We start from the raw sequence: 24,712 nt of genomic DNA on the forward strand, positions 1-24,712 counted from the left end.
TTCATTAGATGCTTCGGTGATGCTTTGATTACGGCCTCCACTCGACATCATCGTCATCCACATGTCTTGGTAAGAGTGCCCATTGGAACTGTTTGTTGCTGGCAGCTGCGGATTTGGCTCCATGTGGTCAATCCTGTGGTCTACATCTGCTGTATGATCGATTGACAAGTGTACGAACTATGCTTCCGCAGCGCTGCCGCGTGTTCGCACCTCGTAACAAACTTTATGTTCACGGGTACGGCAATAGTGATGTTTAGTCGTGTGCTATTCCAAGCTGCATGCCACGACTCTGGACATACGATAATCTAACGCCATATTTTAATCCTTCCAGAAGGAGTCTGTCGTATGGTAGGGGCGCTGTTCAAGGACAGGGCCTCGGATTGAGTCGCTCGATACTGTACTTTATGTATTGATTTACATCCCGCAATTTCCTCTCCCATGACCCCAAATCTTGAAACGCATTCCTAGACATGACATAAGTCATGAGTTGAATTGCGCCGATACTAGAGCTTGGACAAAGAGATCTTGACGTAGCATAGTAGATACTCGGTGGACGATGATATAATTGTCTCAAGAGTTATGGCGACATGCACTTGAATGAGCGTGGATGTGTGGAATCAGAAGTCCGGCAGCTGTACACACACACCAAGCTACGGATTTGGACATGTCCTATCCAGCAGGAGCATGTAGATCTGACGGATATAGTGACGACATCGTATGTTTTACGGATACGATGACATGAACGTTGAGAAGTTGTTCAAGAAGATAAAGGTTGTTCCCCTTGAAGGAAGGCAGGTTCAGAGACAGGAGACAGCATTTTTTCACAAAAAGTCAACAGAGCAAAGGCGAGTGTTTACACTCTCGGCATCTTGTTGACCGTGCTAGGAAGAATACGCACGAAGCCGTTGAGACACATAAAGCTTGGCCCGGCTGCTCGGAATTGTTTCTCACAGAAGACATGAAAGCGGATCGGAGAGGAAGCAGTCGTCGAGTGCTGTTGCGCCACCCACGCATGCGTTTCGGTTGACGATTCCTCATGGCCACCAGTGGACATTGCAGGCACGGTCATGGAGATTGCGGGTATGACCGTTGTTGGCACATAAAAGATCTCGACCAGACTCAAGGACGAAGCAGCAGAAGCAATGGAAAAGCTCTTGCGCAGAAGTGGCCAAGCTCTGGGCAGGGGATCTTCGTAGTGAGAGATAAAATAGGGCAGTGAATATTCCAGACAGTCGTGCGGGCTCGTATCGTTGTGGCGAAGTAGCTCCTCGGGGAGATGAAGATCTGATGGGCCAGGAGGTGGGCTTGCGCGGCCAGTGCCAAACACTGGAAAGCGAGCGGCCTTATGTAAGGCGCTTTCCTGTCGCCACGGCGCGCAACTCCCGGACAGCAACCTTTCTTGTTTGCTCACTGTTTCCTTGTCCCTGTTCTATCTTGGGTCTTTCCTGTGGCGACTTACCCTTATCCACCTTCGTTCACTCATTGCTCACACCTCTTCAATCTCATTTAATCGCTCGTTCGAAGACTTTTCTCCCTCCTTCCCTGCGTATCGCACCTTTCTAAGCCCCTATTTACCTGGCGGCTCTTTACCCAATACACACCTAAACCAGCATCTTCATCTACAACATGAAGGGTTTCGGTATTGCCACAGCCATCGCGGCCGCGAGCATGCTCGTGTCCAAGGTCGCTGCTGACGTTGACCCTATTGTCATCAAGGGTTCCAAGTTCTTCTACAAGACCAACGGTACCCAGTTCTTCATGCGCGGTGTCGCATACCAGGAGGACGTCCAGAACACCACCGACACTTCCTACACCGACCCTCTGGCCGATGCATCCATCTGCTCGCGTGATATCCCTTACCTCAAGGCTCTTCGCACAAACACTATCCGTGTTTACGCCATCGACCCCACAAAGAACCACGATGACTGCATGAACATGCTCGCAGATGCTGGCATCTACGTCGTTTCTGACCTTTCCGCCCCCGACCAGTCCATCAACCGCAACGACCCTGCCTGGAACGATGATCTGTATGAGCGCTATGTCTCAGTCGTGGACGCATTGGCACCGTACTCCAACACCCTTGGTTTCTTCGCCGGTAACGAGGTCTCCAACTCCAAGAATACCACCAACGCCAGCGCTTTCGTCAAGGCTGCTGTTCGCGACACCAAGGCATACATCGCTTCCAAGGGATACAGACAGCTCGGTGTCGGTTACGCTACCTCTGACGACTCCGACATCCGTGTCAACATGGCCGACTACTTCGACTGCAGCTCCGACACCGCCCTCAACATTGACTTCTGGGGTTACAACGTCTACTCTTGGTGTGATCCCTCCAGCTACCAGGAGAGTGGCTACGCTGCCCGCACCGAGGAGTTTTCTACCTACTCTGTCCCTGTCTTCTTCGCCGAGTACGGTTGCAACACTGTTCGTCCTCGTACTTGGGGTGAAGTTGAAGCTCTTTACGGCAGCGACATGACCGAGGTCTGGTCTGGTGGTATCGTCTACATGTACTTCGAGACCGAGAATGAGTACGGTCTTGTCTCCGTCTCCAACAACAAGGTTTCTACTCTTGGTAAGATCCTCGCTACTTGTACTCGCTTAAGACTATTCTGACCCATTCACAGGTGACTACTCCAACCTGTCTAAGGCTATGGCAACTGTCTCTCCCTCCGGCGTCAACAGCGCTTCCTACACTCCCTCCAACACTATCGCTTCCTGCCCGGCCACCGGCACTGCCTGGGCTGCTGCTGCCAGTCCCCTTCCCCCATCGCCCAACCAGGAGCTGTGCAGCTGCATGTTCAACTCCTTGAGCTGCAACGTCAAGTCCAGCGTCAGTGAAGAGGCCTACGGTGACATGTTTGGCTACGTCTGTGGCGCAAGCCCTTCCTCCTGCGCTGGAATTGCTCACAACGCTACCACCGGCAACTACGGTGCCTACAGCATGTGCAACTCTACCGAACAGCTTGGCTTCGTCCTTGACCAGTACTACTCGGCTCAGCCTTCCGCTCAGCGTGCCAGCGCTTGCGGCTTCAGCGGCTCTGCTACTCTCAAGTCGGCTGCCAAGCCTACTGGTGTCTGCTCGTCCTTGATGGCCCAAGCTGGAACCGCTGGTACCGGTAAGGTTACCGCCTCTCCCACCACCGGTTCTGGTGCTGGAGCCACTGCTGGCTCTGGCTCTGGCTCTGGCTCTGGTGGTAGCAGCAGCAAGGCCAGCGGTTCTGGTTCGCAAGGTGCTGCTTCTACCATGTCCATCCAGTCTGTCCAGATCGGTGGTTACACCCTTGGCCTTTCCGCCTTTGTCGCCATCTTCTCTGGCGCTGCTGCCCTTCTTCTGTAATCGATCAAAAGCGACTTCATCATGCATTGCTGGTCTATGAATTTGATGATTCAGAATAAAGGTTTCGCTGCACAACTTTGGCGGATTTTCTGGATCGGTTTATAATGCGCTCTTCATGTTTCTAGTGTTAGGACGTACGCGTCTTTTTTCTATCTCATATTTCAGCTCATTTTACTAGGTGCTTTCCTTTAATGCGACAGCTTCTCTTTGTGTTTCCCCGAGCGATGCACTCCGTCGTCCGTGTAGATGTCTTTTCGATGCACAAATTTTGGACCGTCGCATACATCATTGACGGAGAGGGTCATCTCATCGACTCTCCACTGATACCTCTCACACTAGGGAACAACAGTGCATCTTTGGAGGATATCACTGCTCTATGTAATGAAGGAGGAGGATGTTAGGTGTCAACAATAAGCACATGATGAGCCGGTCTATGATCTGATTTTCCCAGCAGCCAGATCTTGCAATGTGCACGCATCAAAGTTAACTACTGGTGCGTATTCACAGATATCGACTCCCCCACTGCAAGTTTTTCCCGAACCATTGCATCGGTATGCTATTTGGATCATGTCAATATGTTTTGTGGCATGTGAGTGACGCACCGCTAAGGCTAATAAGGGTCTAGTCATATTGGTATGCAGCGAGGGATGGTTGTCGCATTCCTCCACATCTTGGCCTATCAAATTATGGGTATGTTTTTCATTCCTCGACCTTGCTTGGTTAATTGCGTGCACAACGTCTTCCGCGCGGATCGCTCTTTTCCTTTATCTCAGTCGCTCCTTTCAACTCGTTAGCTAGGTCGTGGTACTACACTCGCTTTCTCGCGTAGTTCCGACACATCTATCCATCTCGCTGTCCGGCCGTGAAGGCAGACACAAGATGATACCTCGTCGTTTTCTCTCAATTACGTCTGCGTTGTCCCTCTTCTCGCAGGCATGTAGTGCTCAGACTATTACTCTCACAACTCATGTCAGTGCCTGTAGTGCAACCTACACATCAGGAACCTCGACCACAGTCATTCAATCGACTGTGACAGTTGAGCCAACACCATGGACCGATGTCGCAGCCAACGGCGGTGCACCATTCGTGATCAGACTCCAGCAAGTTGATGTCTCTGGCTACCCTGACCAGGATACGGCTCCTTACTGGCTGACTGCCAATGGAAACACCACTACCAACTCCTCGCTGGCTATAGTCTACACAATCAACGCAGGCCGTCTCACAACTCTCAATGGCAGTCACATCGCAACCAACTTCAATGTTGTTGATCAAGCATTTGGCATCACTGATTACAACCTGCCTATCAACACGACTTTCTCCGTTCGCAATAGAATGCTGAATTGGACTAACCCACTGTTTACAAACGGCACTGCTCAATTCTACAAGTTGCCTCCAGGCCTGCTCGACAATGCATTGATTCTTGCTAAATTCCTTGGTCCAATGGAAGCGAAAAGAAGCTGGAGTCCGGTCGTTCTTCATGTTGAGCCTCGTAAGTCACGTCCATCATTGTACCTTATCAATGCTGATACGAGCAGTGGTGATAAATGGCACTGGAGTAGGTTCGTCATCTGCCTCTGCTTCAAGTGGTGTTCCGTTGAGCACTGTGTCAGACCTTTTGCCTGGTGCTTCTAGCTCTTCAGTCGCTTCAGGCACAGTTCTATTGTCCTCAGTGACTGGATCTGCAGCTTCATCGTCAGCAGCAGTAATTGCATCCTCCATCGAATCACAGCTGTCATCGAAGCTATCTTCGGTCGAATCTGCAGCTGCTTCGTCTTCTGCCGCTTCCGTACTGTCGTCAATTGCTGGAGGCGCATCTTCGGGACCCAGCTCAAGCGGAGGCAGCATCCCTGTTAGCAGTGCAGCATCTGTCAGCGGCATTGGCCCTGTCATCGTGCCTAGCTCAAGTACCGCCAGCTCTACTGCAGCTTCGAGCAGCGTAACTCCTCAGACGACTTACTCTTGTCCTGCCGATAACGGTGACATGGTTGAGTCGAACCTTGACGGCATGTACGAGCTCGGCTGTAACCAGGCTACTTCTGGAGGAGTTGGTCAGCGTGTTGGTTCTTCAACCAACTTCAACGACTGCATGACTCTCTGCGATCAAACTGATGGCTGTGTCTCGTGGACCTTCGATGGTGTCGATAGCTGCTACGTCAAGACTGGTAGCTCTTCGGATGATGTCTCGTTCCAGCCAGCTACACAAGGTACCGTTTCTGGCATCAGAGCTGTGCCTGCTCGTCCTGGCGGTACTGGACCTGCCTCTTCGAGTGCTTCATTGGCTTCTTCCTCTGCTACCCAGACCGCTTCTTCCAGTGCTCCAGCACTGTCATCTGCTGTTTCCTCTATCGTTCAATCTGTCTCTCCCGCTGTTCAATCCGCTCCGTCAGCCGTTCAACCTGCATCCTCGGCTGCTTCTTCGGCTGCTCCATCCATGTCCTCAGCTGCGAACGCGGGATCGTCTTCAATCGCCGGTGCTTCGTCCTCAGTTGCTCCGATTCTATCCTCTTTGCCTGCAATCTCATCGGTACAAGCATCATCAAGCAGTGCACCTGGTGTAGCTTCTAGCGCACCCGTCCCAGGTTCTTCATCAAGAGCGTCCTCTGCATCTTCTGTCGTCCCTGCTGTATCGTCCCCTTCGGCATCATCCCCGGCAGCATCATCCCCGGCAACATCCTCTCCGGGAGCATCTTCATCCAGCCGGACTGCTGCAGCATCGTCTATCGCAGCGTCTTCTCCTGCGGCATCGTCTTTAGCATCACCCTCATCCAGCGGTGCCGCTGCTGCTTCGTCTGGCAGTAGTGCTTCATCCGCCCCTTCGGCTGCTGTAACGCAGGTCACATATTCGTGCCCATCTGCGGACGGTCAAACAATTGCTGATACCAACGGCGTCACCTACCAAATAAAGTGCAATTCGGACACTAGTGGAGGTGGACAAAACTTTGGCTCTCCGGCAGATGCTGGTGCTTGCGCAGCCCTCTGTGACAACACGAACGCATGTGGAGCTTTCGTCTACACCGATACCAAAACCTGCTACCTCAAGATCGGTGGCACCAACTATCAGTTCCAGGGAACCAGTGCGGGCTTCGTGGCCGGCATCAGGCAAGGAGTTATACCCACCAGTGTTTCTTCGTCCACTGCGACTGCTTCTGCAACAGGAAGTCCTATTCCCAAATGTCCCGCCATGGACGGCCAAACCCTCACGGATTCCAGAGGTGCTCGTTACAGCGTCTCATGTGGTAGAAATGGTCAGGGTATCCTCATTGCTAATGTTGGTGTTCAATCTCAAGGTATCAACGAGTGTTTCCTCGCTTGCGATAGAACTGCTGGTTGCGGTGCCCTTGTCTACTCGGGCGACGCTACGATGACCCAAGGAACTTGCTATCTCAAGCAGACTGCTGGTGATCACAACAACGATCCAGTGGCATCCACCATCGCTGAGGCAGTCCTCATCTCAGGTCCGACTGATGGCGGTGCAGCTGCATCTTCTGTTTCTCGTGCGCCTGCTGCTTCAAGCAGTAGTGCCGCTGGTAATGGCGGTGGTGGTGCGGCAAGTAGCGTTGCTGCTTCATCATCCCGAGCTGCCTCGGCTTCTCCTGCACCCACTAGCGGTGGTGGCAGTCCTACGGTCGTCAATCCTGATGGCTCGACTTCGACCTACAACGGTCTTCTCGCCAGCCCAACTCGTTGCGACTTTGGCGACCCGATCGACACTGAAGAAGACGACTCCTACTGTGAGATCGACCTACCCTTCGAGATGAAAATATACTCTGGATCTTCCGCCAAGTCCTTCCCATCCACTAACGGTGTAAGTAACTTCCACGCTCTTTTGCTTCTCAATCGTTGATACTGACAACAACCTCCCACAGCTCCTCACCCTGATCGACAGCAGCACAACCTACGACAACGCGGGCGGTCTCCCCAACCCTTACATCCCCATTTACGCCGCCGCCCCCTTCTTCGACGACCTAATCAAATTCGGCGAGAACAACGACGCGGGTATCTTCTACCAAACCACCTCCACATCAGTAATCTATGAGTACCGTCTCGCTCGCGCTGGTACCTACGAGACCTACCATTTCACAGTCAGCTATGACAGTACCCAACCTGGTATCTTTGTCTATCGCTACTATGATATTGGTGGTGATCAAGGCTCTGGCAGTGCAGCTATCGGTATCCAGGGTTCTACTGATGGAACTACGCGTATCGCTGTCAATTATGCTTTTAACCGCTCTGGAGCTGTCACTGTGGGGTCGACTTTGACATGCAATACTGCAGTCACACCTGCCACTTGCGTCTTGTCTTAGATAGTCTCTTTTGAAAGTAGTGTGGTGGATAATCTGCATCTGGAAAACTGGGGGTTTTGGGCATTGGGCATAGCCAGAACATGTGTGAGATCTTTCATGTTCTTTTGTGTCTTTTGTTGCGTTCTTTTGTCATCTCTCGGACTTTTGAGTCCGCTATAAGTATTAGTCGTGTATTCTCAAATTGAAATCAATGAGTGTTTACCTTTACCTGTTCTCTTCCTCAGCGCTGGAGTATTTCCGCGTCAACACGTGAGCATATACGCAGTGATTTTCAAATTAGCATTGAGTCTCCTGAGAGTACCATATAGAGTTCTGGCTTCCTCGGCCTATCAGAAATGTGTCGGGCTTGGACGTGAGCGTTGAAGAGAAGAAGGGTGTGTCGTGACAGACGATGACGGCATCGAGACTCGCGACGCGTCAACAGGGTCATCTCCAAAGCAATGTTTTTGACATCTCGAATTGCTCCAAGGCGATGCTATAGGTCGCGTACATGATCTGTCACAGTAAAATATTTACCATAGTGATCATGTTGTTCTATTTCATATGCTGTGACAGTTGCATCATGGTCAGAAGCCTTATGCTCGAGTTATGATCAAATTTGGAATCAAAATAGCACATTGCCGGAGATATGGGCACAGACTGCACATTGAGATGTGGACATCTCATTGACAAGTTGCTATGATACTCGTGGCTGAATACAAGACCCAGAGGACATCTTAGTCATGGCCAGATATCATATCCGGTACGAAACATCTCAATTCCAAGCCGGAGTGATGATAGACGTGTGTGTCGACGTGATTTGGAGAGAAGTACATGGCCAGGGTGACATACCTCGGCGAGAAGTTTTGGTCGTGAGCAAATCTGACTAGGCAGCCGGAGCTCGGGTACGATCGCACCGAGACCGTTCACAAACACCCAACCACCTCATCTCCTTTTCTCAACACTACTTGCCAAGTTGCCAGCGTCGCTCGGAGTAGCCTCCAGATATTGAGGCGCAGTGTGATCTCTGTTTTGCAGAGATGAAGCAACTCTATCACCACTGGCAAAAATAAGCACGTCCTGCCATGTCGTCTCATTCGCCAGAGCCCGACCCGGCCAACTATCCGAGAAGCCTCATGTCAAATCCAGAGCCAACTCCTGATTCAAACACAACACTAGACCAGCGGTCTCGATCATACCACCAAGCCATCACCGCCATGTATCATCCTTTCAACCAGAGTTTGTGCAAAGAATCAGAGGTGTCCGGCTTGATTCGGATGTCGAGTAAGCATCTAAGACATTCAATATTGCATGGAGTCAAGCCACACAACGGTCTCGTCCTTTGTTGTCCTTTGGAAAACGGTTTGATCACATATCTATTCCTGATCTTGCCTGTGATCGCGAGGTTTTCGAGGCTTGGCACGGGGCTCATGCTATCGCGTTGCGATGTGGATTTGGTCGATTTGACATACTTCGAGAGTATGTCCAAGCCTCAAAGTTCTGTCAAACCCTTTTGTGTGTCGGCAAGGGTTCGGTGCAGACCCTGGGTCAGGGCCTGGGGCAGCACATCCTTGCAGGGGAGCTCTGCTGGTATGGCCTGTTGTTGACGTGTATACTCATGACGAAGATGACATAGCATCAGGTACGCAATCCAAAACTTACACAAATACAGGTCGTCGTCAACAACAAGCATCTCATGAATCGAGATGGCCAGTGTTCTAGAAAACTCCTGGAAGCCGCCCCGCCGATCTTTCGGCCGTTAACAGAACTTAAACGTTGGATATCTGAGACCCGAGCCATCCATCATGAAGGCCGAGATCTCTGGAGAGTCTGGTATACCAAAGTCCATTGTAAGAGGTTCAGTATATATGTTATGGTCAAGTCTCCCCTTGTGTTCTCTCTATCATCAAGCAACTCTACATTCATTCACAACAACAACAATCTATCTCCAAAGCTCAAGCTTTAGTCACTCTCTGATACAATTACCACTACACCCTTTCCCAACAATAACTACACTCTCATTACAACACATTCACAATGCGTTTCCAACTCTTCGCGATTCCTGCCTTGGCTGTCATCGCCGAGGCCGCTGCTATCTCTAGCAAGCCCAGCAGTGTCTGCACCACCTGCCCTGTCACAATCCAAAACACCGACTCTGCCATCGCATCAGTCCTGTCTCAAATGGCCGCACAAAGCCCCAAGGCCATTCAAACCACCACCTCCATCACCGGCTCACCCATCGCCTCCGCCGCTGTTGCAAAGATGAGCACCACAGCACCACCCTCATCAGTAAAGGCCACTTCCTCCTTCACATCAGCCTCCAAAGCAACAATCACAAGCGTCAGCACCAGCACCAGCAGCAAAAAGCGCCAACGCCGTCAAGCAACCGCCACAGCCTGCTCTACCATGCCAAACTTCGGCTACACCTACACACCCTCCAACCCCGCACCCTCAGCCTTCCTCAAAGACTCCACCCTGCGCTCCCAATACATGACCGCCAATGTGCCTGTAAACTACACCTGGCGCTTCGCAGGCTTCTACGCCTCTCAATCCCAAGCGGGCTACATGTTCTACACCGAGCTTTCTTCATACAATCCTGCTCAATGCGCTGCCATTTGCGATGGCAACTCGGCTTGCAAAGGCTTCAACATCTACTTTGAGAGAAACCCAAAGTTGAGCCCTGGTGATGGGTGCAGTAACCCTGCTCCTCAGGTTAGCGTCAAGTGTGCTTTCTACAGCACGGCGGTTAGTGAGGCTTATGCTATCAATGTTGGCAGTTGGAGAAGTTCTTTCAATGTCGTTATCACTGGTGCCAATGGATATACCAAGGGTGGTTACTAGATGGCGCTCTTGATGATGCTTCTTTCTTTTTTCCTCTTCTTCTTTTTCTTAGATATCCAACAGTATGCATGATGAATGATCTCTTTTGAATACTCCGAGCCTTTCCAGTGTTTTGTGTATCCTAATTTCAGTGTTGCTGCCACTCTTGGATTGGTGTGACGCTTCACTGACTCAAGGGTCTCTACATGGCCTGTTTGTGAGCCATGCCATTTCCATTGGATGGAATGAATTTGCGAATGACCTCTTGCACATAGTCTACAGGGACCCCTTCCTTGAGAGCATTATATATGCCCTTGTTCATTTCAGATGGCCGAATCCTGCTTTGCCCAGCGTAGGGATATACTTATGTCGTCGATTGGTGGTTTGTTTCCGAGATCAGAAAATGGATGGCTGGTGGATCAGTGGAGATGTCGTTTGTCAGTCGACTCCAACGCGAGGAAAGAGAGCCTGGCACAGAAGAAATCGGAGCAGGAGCCACCAGGGCCGACAACTCGCCGTCGCGACTTTCATTGATCGCTACCCACACTCGTTTCACAAACAGCTTTACCATGCAAAAGCGATCAAGACAGTATACATAAAGCAAGTGCATTTTTCTAGAGCATACACAGAAGAAAGTTGGAATGCCACGATAGATTCTAGATAGCATACTTTCTGAATCTTCGTGCTCTCAACTAATCCGAGTGATGCTCAGGCGTAGTATCTGGGCTCGTCAAAGACATGGTATCTGTGTCCTCTAATACCTTCACCTCTGAACATGGCAGGGAAGCGAAGACCCTCTGGAACCTCGGTTTCCGAGATTTGCTCATTGCCGCCTTCAGGCTGACCAACAACGAATTTGCCAACCTATCACACATGTTAGTACTTCAATCAAGATAGGGACACCCAAGAAGTAAAAGACTTACCTGAAGTTCGGTATCGGTAATAGTGCCTCTAGACACTCTAGCGTAACCAGATCTTCTCAAACCCTTGTACAGAATGTACTCGCACCATCTGTCCCAGTCGTCGGAGGGATCAATATCTCTCATACCACTGCGCTCAGAGACGTATGTGTTGTAATTGCCTTGACCAGTCTTGGTGACGAGGTAGGAGAGCAGAATGGCGGGACGAGGGGTGGATCCCATAAGGTCAGCCAAATACTCAGATTGCAAACGTCTGTCCTCGGGATCTTCTTCTTGACCGGAGTGGAAGACGAAGACGTCGATCATCTCGCCATAAGCGTCGAGAGTAGCATGGATAGCAGGAGCGAGTTCGCCGACTGGCGAAGGAAGCAGATGGTGAGTAGAGTTGACGATTGGGAATTTGGAGAGCAGAGCACAACCCCAAGTGTGCTTGTTAGGTCCCGGACCATAATCGACGTACATGCCCAACTCTTCGGCAAGGTACTGCGTACTATCGCGGTTACCCATGATAATGCGTTGAGTGTCTGACTCGAGCAGACCCAGGACATCGAGCTCCATCTCCTTGACGAGAGCGCCGATACGACGCTCAGATGTCCACATGGGATTGTCAAGACCAAAGTGAGTAGTCCAGATACCGGCAGTGACACTCTTCTCGGGTGCGTGGTAAGGAGTGTAGTCGTAAGTAGGGAAGCGGAGGTATGAGATGGAGGCACCGAGAAGCTGAAGACTAATCAGGATATAGATGTAGTATGAACGCTGCTTGCGGGCGTAAGGGTTGGCGGGTGCAGACTTGGATCGTTTAGTCTCGGAAGTGGTAGCAGAGAAGATACCGCAGCCAATGAACAACATCATAGCTGTCATAACCCAGTCGGTGTGCTCACGCATGAGAGGACCACCAGGCACAAAGGCATATGCGACGACCCAGACGTGAGCGAGAACCAGAATGTTGTAGAAGAGGAAACCAAGGAAGAAAGTGCGGCCAGGAGGGTAGCGAGCAGCGTTGCCGATCAGGACAGGGGCAGCGGCCATGAGGTAGGTGGCAAGAGCCAGTCCACCGTAAAAGCCAGACCAATGAGAAAAGGCTGTCAAGAAAGCGGCACCAAGAGAACCGATACCATAGAAAGTCCAGCTGCGAGCAAAGACAGGATAGTAGAGGCCAATGAGCAGACCAAGACCCATGGCGAGGAAGGTGTAGTTGCCGTGAGGTACAGCAATAGGACCACGAATGGGGAAGCCCTCCCATACCCAGGAGATCATGGTACTCGAGTCCGAGAGAAGCGAGTGCATACCGAACATGAGACCGGCGAAACCAAGAGCGGCAGGGAACGAGGAACCAGATACGGCTTTGTAGCCAGGCACATCACCACGAGGATCAAGCGGCTTACGCGTGACTCTCAAGATGGCGACAATGGCCAGAACAAGGCCAGTGTAGTTCCAACCACCATTCTCAGCATGCACAGCGGGCCAGATAGGGTTGTTGGTCTGACAAGCATACTTTGCGACACTCGAGGTCAGCAGACCAAGGGAGAAGGCAGAGATGCGAGACTCAAGACGGGCAGGTTGAGCACGCTCTGACCACCAGGTAGCAGACCATGCGAGAGCTGACATGAAGATGGAGAAACCAACAGCGAACAGGCGGTACTCGGGTGTGGGGATCAGGAATGCGACAAGACCTGAGAGTGAGAGGAAGTGAACGAGGCAGATGTTGTGAACAACGGTTCTGCGGATGGAACCAATACCAAGTAGGAAGGGTGAGATAGGGGCCATGACGAAGGCCTCATAGCCAGAGATGCCCATATGCCAGAGAGGGAAGTACCAGATCAACAAGCCTAAACCAGTCAAGACGGACCAGAAGGTGAAGCCAAGGTAGACATCAGCCAGAGCATCAAGCATGTCACCCTTTGAGTAGGAAGCAGCAAAGAGCTGACCAACAGGCTTGTCTTTCTCCGTCTCAGTGAGCTTATCGGCCACTCTTTGAGTGTTGCTATGAGGAAGAATAAATTAGTCCCAGCGATGGCGTAGCATTGCGGTTTGCAGCATACCACTATTTGGGAAGCCAATTGACATACCCTTTGCTGGTGCCCTTGGTGTCCTTGACAACCAATTCGAGGCTGGAAAAGTCGAGTGCAGTGACGGCGTCAAAGGCAACGTCCAGAAGGACAAGAGCCCACTCGAAGAATGCATAGATTGTGTATGCACCAGGGACCTTGTGGACCTTGTGCTGGATGAAGAAGTAGACGAGAGGCACAAGGGTGGCGAAGAAGGCACCACCAAAGACCTTGCGGTAGTAGATGGCCTTGGGATTGTTTGGGCTCAGGGCGATGCAGCCGATGGTCCAGGGCAGAGTAGCGACGAGGTAAGAGATCATGAAGATGTCGTGCCAGTCATGGTCGTCTGTAGAGGTGACGTAGGTCCATCCTCCACAGGTGAAGGTTCTGAAGATACCAACACCCAGGATGAACTTGGGGAGTGTTTGGCCGGGTCTTGCTGTCAAGACGTACCACAAGGCGACGAGAAGGAAACGAGGGCCTAGATGATTGTTCAGACAAAGCTCTTTCTGCCGGCAGGTGCCTTTACTGACCAGACGTGACTGCGATGAAGAGTTGGAAGACGGAACGTTCGGGGTATCGGTCGCCAATCGTGGCAGAGACTGAGGGGAACCACTCGATAGGGTAGCCCTGGTGATGGGGTTAGGATGGCTTATCTTGATGATTTGTCCTTGCGACGTACGAAATGCTCATTCTGGACGATCTTCTCATAATGAAGTGCACTGAAATGTCAGTATACATCTTGGAGATCACCGAGTATGCGCCACTCACATTCCAACCACAAGAGCTCCCAGGAAAGCAGCATAGGCCACTATGGTATGCAACCATGATATGTACTGGCCAGGAATCTGTCAAGAGTCAGTAACCTTCCATATCATCACAACTGCTGCATCGACTTACCACCGCGACAACGTCGCCGTCCTTGTGTTTCGGAGCCATGTCTCCTGCAATTGTTGCTACAAAAGGCACAGAAGAAGGACAGACAACTTTCTAGAGAGCTCCATCCCCTGACGCTCGACTCGGACGCGCCGGCATCCGACAGCTACCGTGGCAGAATTCATCTTGGCGGGGCGGTGAATTCAAAAACCTCGGCTTGGGAGCTTCCATTCTTTTTCTTCCACCAACGCGCTCTGAAAGATTGCGCATGTCGCGACTTTAGACAGCATGCTTGTAAAGATATTGCAGGAAGCTGTAGAGTAGATCGCCTCATATATGACTACGCCAACCCACGCCGTCATCAATGTCTCACCATATTATCGCTCTCGGTATGCATCCTCTCTCATCTCTTCCACCCCCAGCACGGATTTCTATGATGAAACCCATACCACATTCGCAGTTTTCACGCTAGCCGTCGCCTAGAACCTATCTTTGACGGTCGTTGAGCGCAACATCTTCCTTGGATGTCTGATTTTATTATCCACACATACACCTCTGCAGCTTCTCATGCCTTGGTTTTGTTATACATTGCTGACATGTCAAGTATAGGTACCTTGCTAAGCGCCTGTCGCTGCGTGTGATACTGATCTCAGGACAATTTACCGATCTGTCATCATGAGCATCTCGTTACATTCGCACATCGCATGAGTCGTCACTGGACTAATATACAAATAATGATACAATGATACTTTCCTCTCAATAGTCTGGCTTTCCACCGCCTCGTCTTGCACTTTTCTTGTCACTGTGCTTCTTCTTCATCTTGAGTCTGCCTTCGTTCTCTGCTTTTTGTCTGCAACACGGTGTAAGCAGGTGCTAGTACTTGTAACGCAGACCTGTACTTACAGCTTCTTGACGCGTTCCACCTGCTCAGCACTAGTCTCGCCCGGCACCACTTCACGTCCAACTTGCACAATCATCTCGTGTAGCTTGATGAAACAGCGATGCACGTTCTCAGCCTGCTTCCTGCTATCATCTGCCTGTATGACCAGATCATCTTTGGCACTAAATCTAGATTTTGAGACTGCAGGTCGGAGAACAACAGGAAGCATGGGCAGCAAGGCCGATAGCGGGAGTCGCAAAGTAGCCTTTGAGTTTACTCTACACAAACGTCTCAGCTTCTACATAACAAAAAACCGACATTTGGTCTTGATAAGCGATGGAAATACTTGTTCACATTCTGACCGCCAGGACCAGAAGATCTACTGAAAGAGACGTCGCAAATGTTACGCGGTATTGTTTCGGCATTGAAATTTGCTAACCAGCGCCTCGCCGCGTCTAGCTCGTCGTCGCCGCCGCCGCCGCTATTCTCACCGCCGCCTACCCCTATAGCGGCCAATGAACGTGCGGAAGTGCAGAACGATGTCGGGGTCCTTGTGACGACAAAGCTCGGCTTCGGGCGTAGGATGGCGAAGGAGCGGAACATTGTGGCGCGAGTGGACAAAGAGAGAGCGTGCGGTGGTGTTGAAAGGGGGTTGGTTAGGCAAAGTTTTTCGGGTGAGTTAGGATGGATTGAGTAAGCTCACGCTTCTGACCACGAATACAGAGTTGAATTTTGTCAAGGTCTCTTGATGCGTTGTACGAAAGCGACGAAGGCAGGTGTTGCATGTCGTACTCACCTTCTGCATGCAGACTAGATTAATTTCTACACTCATATGCAGATTCCCAACGCCTATATTGACAGGTTTGCGGCTGAAATTCTTTCTCGACTTCTAGAAAGATGTAAATATATTGATGTGGTAAAGCTCACGCCTCTGTCGGACATTCAGCAAAGCGCCGAGATGCTGGCTCAAATCTCTCTTGCCGAGTCATGGTCAGACTCCTGTGAGTAGGACGCGGGAAACGAGGCATGATAAAAAGGCCACAAGAAAAGCAAGATGGTTCGAAGCAGTCGACCAGTTTAGAGTAGCATGATTAGGCTCGATCTCTTGCTGGTCCGGTGACGCGCTCCTATGCACGAGTTGCAAGCACGAGCCATGCGGCAGCGACTTGCTGGCTTCAGTGGTTGGATACTTTGATCAAGCGTCGTCGTCCTCTTCCTTTCCAGAGCATATATTCGTTTCCCAAGGAGCAGCCCTTTTGTCGTGAACACAGTGCCCTACCTAACCACCGCCCTAGAGTAACAGCACGGCCTTGAAGCATTTCCACACGCCCTCCACACCACTTGCAGGCTCGTGCTGGGACCCCGCAAACGAAATCAAGCGCTAAACAGCGAGCTTGAGACTTTTCTTTCGCTCTTGCTCATACAGACATCATCCCGACGTCGTCTGTCTTCTCATCATCTGATCTGCCTCTTCTTCTCCTCATCGCTGCCCATCGCTTCTGTCTTGCACCTCCCACTCCCCGGCGCTGTTACTCGATCGTAGTATGTTGGCGCATGTAGCGCACCTCGACTCCTGCATACATGATACCACCTGAAGAAGCACCCGAGTACACGAGTGAGCTCAAGCTCCTGAGTCCGGTGTCTCCAAAGCCCGTCCATTATCCAGTGCCTTCCAATATCCCAGTCCTCGAGAACCAGATCGATCCCGTCTTCAACCAGACAGGAACCCATATGGCCGAAGCCGCTCATCACCAACTACCGCCTCCGATGTACGCCGATCAACGAGCTGGCGCCTATGATCAGAGCCTCCATTCTCAACACCAACAACAACAGCAGCAACAAGCTGTTCAACATGCACAGGCCCAATCTAACCATCCTGAAGCCTACATGACTCAACAGGCAGGTCAAGTCGGACAGGGTCAAGCCCCACAGGGCCATCAGGCTTATCATCAGGCGCAAGAGCAAGCATCGGTTGGCATGAATAGTCAGACCAATCAAGTTTATGGCGAGAAGTACTCGTACCAGCCTGCCTCGTCTGGCGTCGTGGCCTCTTCTGACGCCTCTGCGCATGCCACTGCTTCTGTTCCATCTGACATTCCTTATCCTTCTACTGCTGCCCATCATCTCCCTGCCTTGCCAATCCATACCAACAACGAAGCTTCCTTCCAGAGCAACTCCTTCCATCCTCAAAGCCAACCGACAGCCAGCGCTGGCGCAAACGAACTCCCTCCTGGTGTTGAAGCCAATAGTCTGCAGAGCTTGCTCAACAACTTCTCACAACCTACCCATAGTCAGGCCCAGTCCACCTCTCCCTCGTCCCAGGTCGCGCAATCTCCTCCGAATGCCGCCGCCTCGGCCCATGCCACCCAACAAGACCAAGCCTATTCGACCTACGCCAACAAATTCCAAGCTCAACAAGCTCAGCAAGCGCAGTCGCAGCAGCAGCAGCAACAACAGCAGAACGGAGAATATGCAAGCAACAACGTAGGAGCCAACGGACTGCCACCTCCGCCCGTCGCTTCCTTCCAGCAAGCCATGAAGCTCGAGAGTCAGCGTGAGAGAAAACAAGCAGCAGGAGAGGTTTTGGATGAGGACGATCAGCCGTGGACACCAGAGACACAACACCGTTACGACAACTTCCTGACCGAGGAGCGAAAGTACGTGACAGAAGGCAACTGGGAGCAGTTCCCATACGGATCGAGACTGTTTGTCGGCAACCTTTCTAGTGAGAGGGTTACGAAACGCGACATTTTCCACGTCTTCCACAAGTATGGTGATCTGGCCCAAATCTCCATCAAGCAAGCATACGGCTTTGTGCAGTTTCTGGAATCCAAGGGTTGCTCCAAAGCCATTAGCGCCGAGCAAGGAAAGACGATTCGTGGCAAGAAGATTCGTAAGTTAAACCTGAAGCAACCGGCGACGACCAATGCTGACCGACACAGACCTCGAAGTGAGCAAACCTCAGAAGAACCGCAACTCCGATCCTCGCGCCCCCCGTCGCTCACGTTCACCCGACACTGGCAGAGCAGGCAGCTCCTCGGTAGTGCAAGATCGTTATTTGCCAGGCGACAGAAGAGCAGAAAGAGATCGAGATAGAGACAGGGACAGAACTAGAGACAGAAGATCTCGCGATTACCGTCCGGGAAGATCTCCTTCACCGCGCTCTCCCAGATCCCCCAGGATACACCGCGCTCGCGACAGAAGCAGGGACAGATACGATGCGCGATACAGGAGCAGGTCGAGAACACCGCCCTACAGCGGTCGTGCCAGCCGTTTCCGCAGTCCCAGTCCGAGGAGGCGCAATAGCGACGATGATCTGCCCCTCCCGAGAAGAGCTCCACGCGATGTTCCGGATGTGCAGATTATCGTTTTGGACGACCTCGATCGCAACTTCATAGCCTGGCTGGAGCACTCATTCACCCTCCAAGGCATTCGCGTCGACGTCTTGCTTCTGTCTCCACGTCTGTCTGAAGCCGCTGTCGTTCGTCGTCAGATTCTTGAGGGTGTTCTCGCTGTTTCGCGCATCACTCGCATCAACCAACAAACAGCAAAGATTCCCCTTCAGATCTTCGATCGTCGTGCTGGTATTGAGAATGTGCGCTTCGACGAGTACGACAATCTCGATCCTACTATTGCAGCTCAACTGGTCCTCCGCGCAAAGGCTGCTCCTGCTTATGCACCACCTCAGCCCGTGCCTGCTCCTGTGCAGTATGGTTATGGAGCTGGAGTCACTGCTGCTCCCAACTTATCCAACCTGATCACTTCTTTGGATCCTACTGGCTTGCAGAAGCTTCTCGGTGTCATGCAGCCACCCGGTATTCCGACTGGCCCACACCCTGGCCTCCCTCCTGCTACTGCTCTGACACCAGACTTGGCAAAGCTCCTTGGTAATGCTGCTGCGATTCGGCCACCACCTCCATTGTCATCACCAGGTATCCAAACACCTGGTATACAGTCTCCGCCTTCATTCATCCATCCACCTCACCCCCATCAGGACCCGCTGGCTGCGCTGAGAAACAATCCCGCTCTAGCGAACCTGCTCGCTCAACAGCAGCAGCAACAGCAATCACCTCAAAATATTGCCGCTCATTTGGGCGTTCAAACACCTGATCTGAGATCACCTGTTCAGCCTCAGCGACAACATGGTCTTCCTAATGGTGGACAGCCTGATATGGCCGATATACTTGCCAAACTCGGATCTTATAGGCGATAGTTGAAACACTATCGATCGCCCACCCATCTACTCGCTTCTCTCCTCGCCTTGCTTCTTCTTCTTCTTCTTCCATTTCTTCGTCTTTGTCCGGCGCACATGCACACAGCGATTGGCTTTTTGTTCTTCTTGTATGGGAACCTCATTTTACAGGTCTAAGAAGGGAGGGCATTTGGGAGTTTCTGCATCTCTTCCGAAATTTCCGTCTCTTGCTATCGGTCTCTTTCTTTTTTCGGCAGGTTTCATTTCTCCGGGTCTTTCATTCCTCTTTAACAGCATGGCGTGAGGGTATATGTTTACGGGTCTGGCGCTTTTTGTTTCCAGGGATGTTTTGTGTGTGCGAGGCGTGTTCTTTGTCACGCTTGGCGATATAAAAAGGATTAAGAGTATATTTGATAGTGTGTGAGGTATACAAAGGATGGAGTGATGTTGGACGAATATCTGTATCTTGTGCCAGCTTGACCTTGGGAGATTGAGGACTGACAGAAGACTGACAAACAAACTTTCATCAACCCTTAAAACAGGCTGACAATGACTCTTTGATGTAATTACTCCAAACTGCAAAAGAGTCGATATTCCAAACTTCAGATCAACGTTGACCAAGAACTCGCAAGTACAAAAGGGTGCCCTTGTTAGATAACATTCACACCCCTCTTCTCTCAAAGGCTACGCCATCTCATAATTCCAGCACTGCCTCTTTTGAAACCAAACCTGCTGTCCAAAACCGAGTCACCCAAAATTCTAATCGCTTGTTCCAACTCTTCATCTCCCTGTTTCTTTCCCACAGTAGCAGCAGCAGCAGCAGCGTCATCAAAAGCAACAGAAGTAAAGGAAGAAGAGGTAAAAGAAGAAGGGGTAAAGAATGGTATAGCATCAGGTTCACAAACCGTGTTTTTAGGGGGGAGGATACCGGATTGAAAGTAGGTGCGTATCAATTTTGCTGTGCAGAGGGAAGGAGAAGACCAGGATGTATGCTGATGTGGAGAAGGAGTTAGTGTTTTGGACGGGGGAAAGAGATTTAAAAGAATTGAGAAAGATAGAAGAAGAAGAAGAAGAAGAAGAAGAAGAAGAAGAAGAAGAAGAAGAAGAAGAAGAAGAAGAAGAAGAAGAAGAAGAAGAAGAAGAAGAAGAAAAGAAGGGAGACGGGGGAGCAAAGGAAAAAAAAGAAGCTTACACCCTCAGAATTCTGCCGCAGTACCCTCGAACCCGGGAAATTAGCTGCCATTGCTTTTGCACTGTTTTCCTATCAGTCATCTATCATCCTTGTAGAACACAAAGGCAAGAAAGAGGGGCGGGGTGGGGGAATAAAAAAAGGGGAAAAGGGCAGCCATACTTCTCAAACGGCGTAACAGGATCCAAAGCATTACCCACAAACAACATAGGAAAAGCCGTGTTTGCAGAAACTGGGCCTTGGAATCTGTTCTTCGCCAGGGTTTTCCAGCCTAAACAGCCTAGTCGTGTGTGTGCCCACCAATCCCCCAGTGCAGAGCTTTGGTTTTGTAGAGTATGCCAGTATTCTTTAAAAGAAGCTTTGTCAATGGAGCCAAGGCCAGGGGCGTCGGCACAGAGAATTGCCAGTGCAGCATCTTCTGCATTGTCATCTTGATCGCAGTCCTCGCTGTTGCAGTTAGAGCTAGGACAGGTGATGGGTGTGACTGCGGCTTTGAGGTCTGCGAATAAACTGCCGTTGCCAGAGGATATATCGGTTAGAAGATCTGCTACCAGAGGGGAGTAGAGAAGAGGTTGATAGATGGCCAATCTAACCATACTCTTCACATCAGACCATGTAATAACATCTGGCCCTCTGCTCTTTGAGCCCAGCACGATCTTAGGCTGCTTGCGTATCTCCTCGAGCAAAATTTCATAGTTTTGCTTTATATGTTCCGGGGTAGAGGAGTGGTAACTGCACAGCTCAGGGCCAGCATCATGGCAGTGAGAGAAAAAGCTTGACAGAATAGCGTCGGCGTCTGCTAGGGCACTGAACCAGGGGCCGAAGAAATAATCGGGAGCGTTGCAGACGCCATCGAGGACGATACGCTCTACGCGGTCTGGATACATGGCTGCAAAAGTCTGGCCGATAATGGTGCCATAGCTATTGCCCCAGTACTTGATTTTTGCTGTGCCGTTGGTATAGCGTAATCTGTCGATAGCATGTTCGTCTGATGCTATGCCCTGAAGTTGATCTTGTTGTGTTTTAGCTATAGCTTGCTTCTCCAGCCATTCTGCATGTCTTTCGACAATCTCGAGCATATCTCGCGCTACGGGTGTGGTATTCACATGCTCGCCAATATCTTCCGAGCCATCTCCAGTCGTATCGGTTGCAGCTGAACAACTCTCAGCCAAAGCTCTGGCGCGATACCAGTTTCGATCGAAAGCATCCTCAGAACTTCCCAATATCCCAACTGCTTCATTTTGTAATTCCCAGCTCGAGCGCGCCAGACTATCAGGGAAACAGTGAATGCCAGGGGTAGTATATCCGATACCTCTGGGGTCGAAACTGATGATATCGTGATACTTGGCTTCTGAACTGACAGAAGTGCTATTCGGATCCAATTCCGCATCCACAATCGTCTGTGTAGCTCGTCCACTGCGTAACATTTGTGCTACTCCACTACCACCAGGACCACCAGGGTTGGTCAAAACAGCGCCAGAGTAGCGTGAATCGCTTACAGGAACCTTGGCTGGCAATCTTATGATTGCGATCGGTATGTTCTTTCCTGGCTGTGAGGAGTTGCGCCACCAGTCCATAGGTACCTGCAACTTCGCACATTGGTAGTCCTCATAGCATTGGTGGTAGATGAGTTCTTGAGATGCCTCGATGTTATGCCATGAGAATTTGTTCTCTCCAGGATTTGATGGACGAAGCGCCACAGCTGGTTCCAAGATTGCAGAGGGAAGCTCCCATCCGTGTATTGTCAGAAATGACAAGCCAGCTGCCACACATACGGCGGCTTTCTTCCATATATACCAAGGAGTGGTTCTAGAGCAAGTGACCTCCGGTGCTGTCCCTAGCTGTTTGACCTCATCCATGCCTCTGAGATTTCGAATGAAGGACAGAAGGCACGCTCACGAATCGTGATTGAGGTTCAGCTATATATCTCACCAATGTCGATATGAGGCAGCTTGAGAGGACTGCAAAAGAATGCAATACACACAGCAAGCCGGAAGGAGCGGTAAGAGATACCAGGAGACTCGCTACCAGATGCAGCGGAAAAGAATATCCACACGCGATAAGAAAATGCCAAGCAGCGATGATCCTTTCGCCATGGCAATGACTTGTTCTTTCATCCTTCCACTTTGACCAGACTAGCCTACCCTCAAGATCTTGGAGCTAGAATATGTTCACCACACAAATACGATTATAGGAGTAACAAAGGGCAACTCTCCAGCTCTGGATCCAGGTGCCGTTGGCTAGATCCGCATCAGATTAGACAGGACGAAGCCAAAGTTGGTGGGTGGAGTCCGTGCCATACGAGCAGGGCGAGCCGAGGGTCGGTTCGCACTTCCTTTTACGCAAGCGACCACTCAGACTCCAGCATTCGGCTTGACCACGAGAACATGTCCACCACTGCGGAGCACCATGATGGTGCTGAGCCGTAGGGCTTGTAGTCCATGCGCTGAGGTAAGTCGTACTTGGCGGTAGGTTCATGACCCAGGTCTCGCCTTCTCTTTTTCCTGCTCATGTCTGTCTGCTCTTCCTACCTTTGTACTACCACTCGACTGCAACAGATAGCTAGGACTCTCGCTCGACTACCTTTCTGCCGGAGCTCTGGACCGCATACTCAGATCCACTCCACATCAAGAGCCCACAGCACCATGGGCGCTCAGAAAGTACCACTGGAAGATGGCTATGCCCAAACTCCTCTCAACACCATCAAGGTATACAAGCATAGAGGTATCCATATCCCCTCCGCATCAACACCCACACACCTGACTAACGCCATGTCGCCCAGCCGCCTACGACTACCAAACCGTCCACTCAATCTTCGCCTCCACCCTCGTCTCCCACGTCTCCTTCATCGGCACCGACGCAGACGGCGACCCAACCCCCATAAACCTCCCCTTGACCGCCGTCCTAGCCCGCTACGACCCCTCCCACCCCCTCCCCACCTCCAGCACTCCTCCTCTCTCTTCCTCCCTCTCCCACCACGCAAACCTAAACCGACCCTTGGACCTCTACCTCCACGGAAACGTAGCCATGCTCCTCCGTCGCGCCGTCCTAAAGAACGACGGCACCGCAAAAGTCTGCATCGCCTCCACAAAAGTCGACGGTGTGGTCTTGAACTACACACCCAATGGCCACAGTCTAAACTACAGAAGTGCTGTAATCCACGGCACGGCTTCCTTGGTCACCAGCGCAGAAGAAAAGCATTTCGCAATGCAAATGCTCACAAATCACATGATATCACAACGATGGCAAAACACCCTCCCAGTCACTCCTTCAGCAATTAAAAGTGTGCAAATTTTACGTGTATGCATAAATTCTGCTTCTGCAAAGCTGAGGGCCAAAAATATGGGCTTGGCGGATAGTTGTGAGATTGCCGCTCAAGGAAAAAATGTTTATACTGGTGTGTTCCCATTGTATGAGGTTTTGGGTGAGCCGGTCGAAAGTGGGTATTCTCCCAAGAGGCCAGTGCAAGAGCATTTGGACGAGTGGAGAAGCACGAGGAATGAGCAGGAGAAAGAGTATGCGATGCAAGCGGCAGAAAATCAAGAAGAAGAGGCAGTCACGATACGGGAGCATGTCAAGAAGATTGAGGAGATCAACAAGTTGAAAGGGGTTTATTGAGAGGAAGAAAAGACTAGAGTTGCTGTTTTGCTTCGTCATGGCGTCACGAATATTTCCTCAATAGACACACACACACATGGAAGTTTGCAATAATGTTCCTTTCCATTTCCATGTTGCTCTCCGAGGCCGCTCTTACACACAAAACACGCGAGACAAAAGCCGACATTGGCGGCACTTCAGATCATCGTAAATCCTAGTAAATTTCCCCCCAAGCAGGATGGTTGAGAGTTGCAGTTGTGTAACTGACGACAAGAAGGCACATGCTTGTGTACTCGTGGCAGAGAGTATAGGCAGGTCACAGCAGAGCGACTGATATGGCTGTCGATCGCATCGTCTACACAAGGAAGTTACTCATTGAGAGCACGTGCACAAGAAGAGTCTTGTCAAAATCATTTTCGTGTTCTTGATTGTTGTAATCTGGAAAACAGAGCTACCTATTCGCATGTCCATTGTAGCAGAAGCAACGTCCATTACAGGCCGTGACTTATGTGCGTCTGGCGTAACGTGAGGAGAAGGGTGGGGATGATGGTGTAGTAGTTGTGTTATATG

The 24,712-nt window shown here is 50.9% G+C and overlaps 9 protein-coding genes across 9 annotated transcripts; 6 read left to right on the forward strand and 3 right to left on the reverse strand.

Moving 5' to 3' along the window:
* Nucleotides 1-1,626: 1,626 nt before the first annotated feature.
* Nucleotides 1,627-3,337, forward strand: AUEXF2481DRAFT_67284 (carbohydrate-binding module family 43 protein; the record flags this gene model as incomplete). The annotated part of the gene is made up of 2 exons (XM_013486650.1): nucleotides 1,627-2,572; nucleotides 2,625-3,337. 2 exons carry the CDS (start codon nucleotides 1,627-1,629, stop codon nucleotides 3,335-3,337), a joined length of 1,659 nt encoding a protein of 552 aa, XP_013342104.1.
* An 879-nt stretch (nucleotides 3,338-4,216) lies between these two features.
* AUEXF2481DRAFT_6754 (uncharacterized protein) lies at nucleotides 4,217-7,641 on the forward strand (the record flags this gene model as incomplete). The annotated part of the gene is made up of 3 exons (XM_013486537.1): nucleotides 4,217-4,826; nucleotides 4,873-7,142; nucleotides 7,204-7,641. The coding sequence occupies 3 exons, from the start codon at nucleotides 4,217-4,219 to the stop codon at nucleotides 7,639-7,641; spliced, it is 3,318 nt and encodes a 1,105-aa protein (XP_013341991.1).
* Nucleotides 7,642-8,569: 928 nt separating this feature from the next.
* On the forward strand, nucleotides 8,570-9,360 carry AUEXF2481DRAFT_41928 (uncharacterized protein). Its single transcript, XM_013486639.1, has 2 exons — nucleotides 8,570-9,210; nucleotides 9,263-9,360. Exons 1-2 carry the CDS (start codon nucleotides 8,706-8,708, stop codon nucleotides 9,340-9,342), a joined length of 585 nt encoding a protein of 194 aa, XP_013342093.1. The 5' UTR covers nucleotides 8,570-8,705; the 3' UTR covers nucleotides 9,343-9,360.
* A 297-nt stretch (nucleotides 9,361-9,657) lies between these two features.
* On the forward strand, nucleotides 9,658-10,461 carry AUEXF2481DRAFT_6755 (uncharacterized protein; the record flags this gene model as incomplete). Its single annotated transcript, XM_013486538.1, has 1 exon — nucleotides 9,658-10,461. The coding sequence occupies one exon, from the start codon at nucleotides 9,658-9,660 to the stop codon at nucleotides 10,459-10,461; it is 804 nt and encodes a 267-aa protein (XP_013341992.1).
* Nucleotides 10,462-11,148: 687 nt separating this feature from the next.
* Nucleotides 11,149-14,347, reverse strand: AUEXF2481DRAFT_67346 (uncharacterized protein; the record flags this gene model as incomplete). Its single annotated transcript, XM_013486656.1, has 7 exons — nucleotides 11,149-11,304; nucleotides 11,364-13,344; nucleotides 13,430-13,889; nucleotides 13,942-14,038; nucleotides 14,091-14,130; nucleotides 14,180-14,256; nucleotides 14,309-14,347. The coding sequence occupies 7 exons, from the start codon at nucleotides 14,345-14,347 to the stop codon at nucleotides 11,149-11,151; spliced, it is 2,850 nt and encodes a 949-aa protein (XP_013342110.1).
* A 241-nt stretch (nucleotides 14,348-14,588) lies between these two features.
* AUEXF2481DRAFT_90446 (uncharacterized protein) lies at nucleotides 14,589-15,767 on the reverse strand (the record flags this gene model as incomplete). Its single annotated transcript, XM_013486680.1, has 3 exons — nucleotides 14,589-15,134; nucleotides 15,188-15,442; nucleotides 15,511-15,767. The coding sequence occupies 3 exons, from the start codon at nucleotides 15,765-15,767 to the stop codon at nucleotides 15,041-15,043; spliced, it is 606 nt and encodes a 201-aa protein (XP_013342134.1). The 3' UTR covers nucleotides 14,589-15,040.
* A 978-nt stretch (nucleotides 15,768-16,745) lies between these two features.
* AUEXF2481DRAFT_31257 (uncharacterized protein) lies at nucleotides 16,746-19,377 on the forward strand (the record flags this gene model as incomplete). Its single annotated transcript, XM_013486581.1, has 2 exons — nucleotides 16,746-18,057; nucleotides 18,107-19,377. The coding sequence occupies 2 exons, from the start codon at nucleotides 16,746-16,748 to the stop codon at nucleotides 19,375-19,377; spliced, it is 2,583 nt and encodes an 860-aa protein (XP_013342035.1).
* A 1,015-nt stretch (nucleotides 19,378-20,392) lies between these two features.
* On the reverse strand, nucleotides 20,393-22,404 carry AUEXF2481DRAFT_6759 (uncharacterized protein; the record flags this gene model as incomplete). The annotated part of the gene is made up of 2 exons (XM_013486539.1): nucleotides 20,393-20,609; nucleotides 20,708-22,404. The coding sequence occupies 2 exons, from the start codon at nucleotides 22,402-22,404 to the stop codon at nucleotides 20,393-20,395; spliced, it is 1,914 nt and encodes a 637-aa protein (XP_013341993.1).
* Nucleotides 22,405-23,190: 786 nt separating this feature from the next.
* On the forward strand, nucleotides 23,191-24,163 carry AUEXF2481DRAFT_6760 (uncharacterized protein; the record flags this gene model as incomplete). Its single annotated transcript, XM_013486540.1, has 2 exons — nucleotides 23,191-23,269; nucleotides 23,328-24,163. 2 exons carry the CDS (start codon nucleotides 23,191-23,193, stop codon nucleotides 24,161-24,163), a joined length of 915 nt encoding a protein of 304 aa, XP_013341994.1.
* Nucleotides 24,164-24,712: the final 549 nt, after the last annotated feature.

The sequence above is a fragment of the Aureobasidium subglaciale genome, assembly GCF_000721755.1.
Source record: "Aureobasidium subglaciale EXF-2481 unplaced genomic scaffold scaffold_16, whole genome shotgun sequence".
In the NCBI taxonomy this organism is placed as follows: Eukaryota; Fungi; Ascomycota; class Dothideomycetes; order Dothideales; family Saccotheciaceae; genus Aureobasidium; species Aureobasidium subglaciale.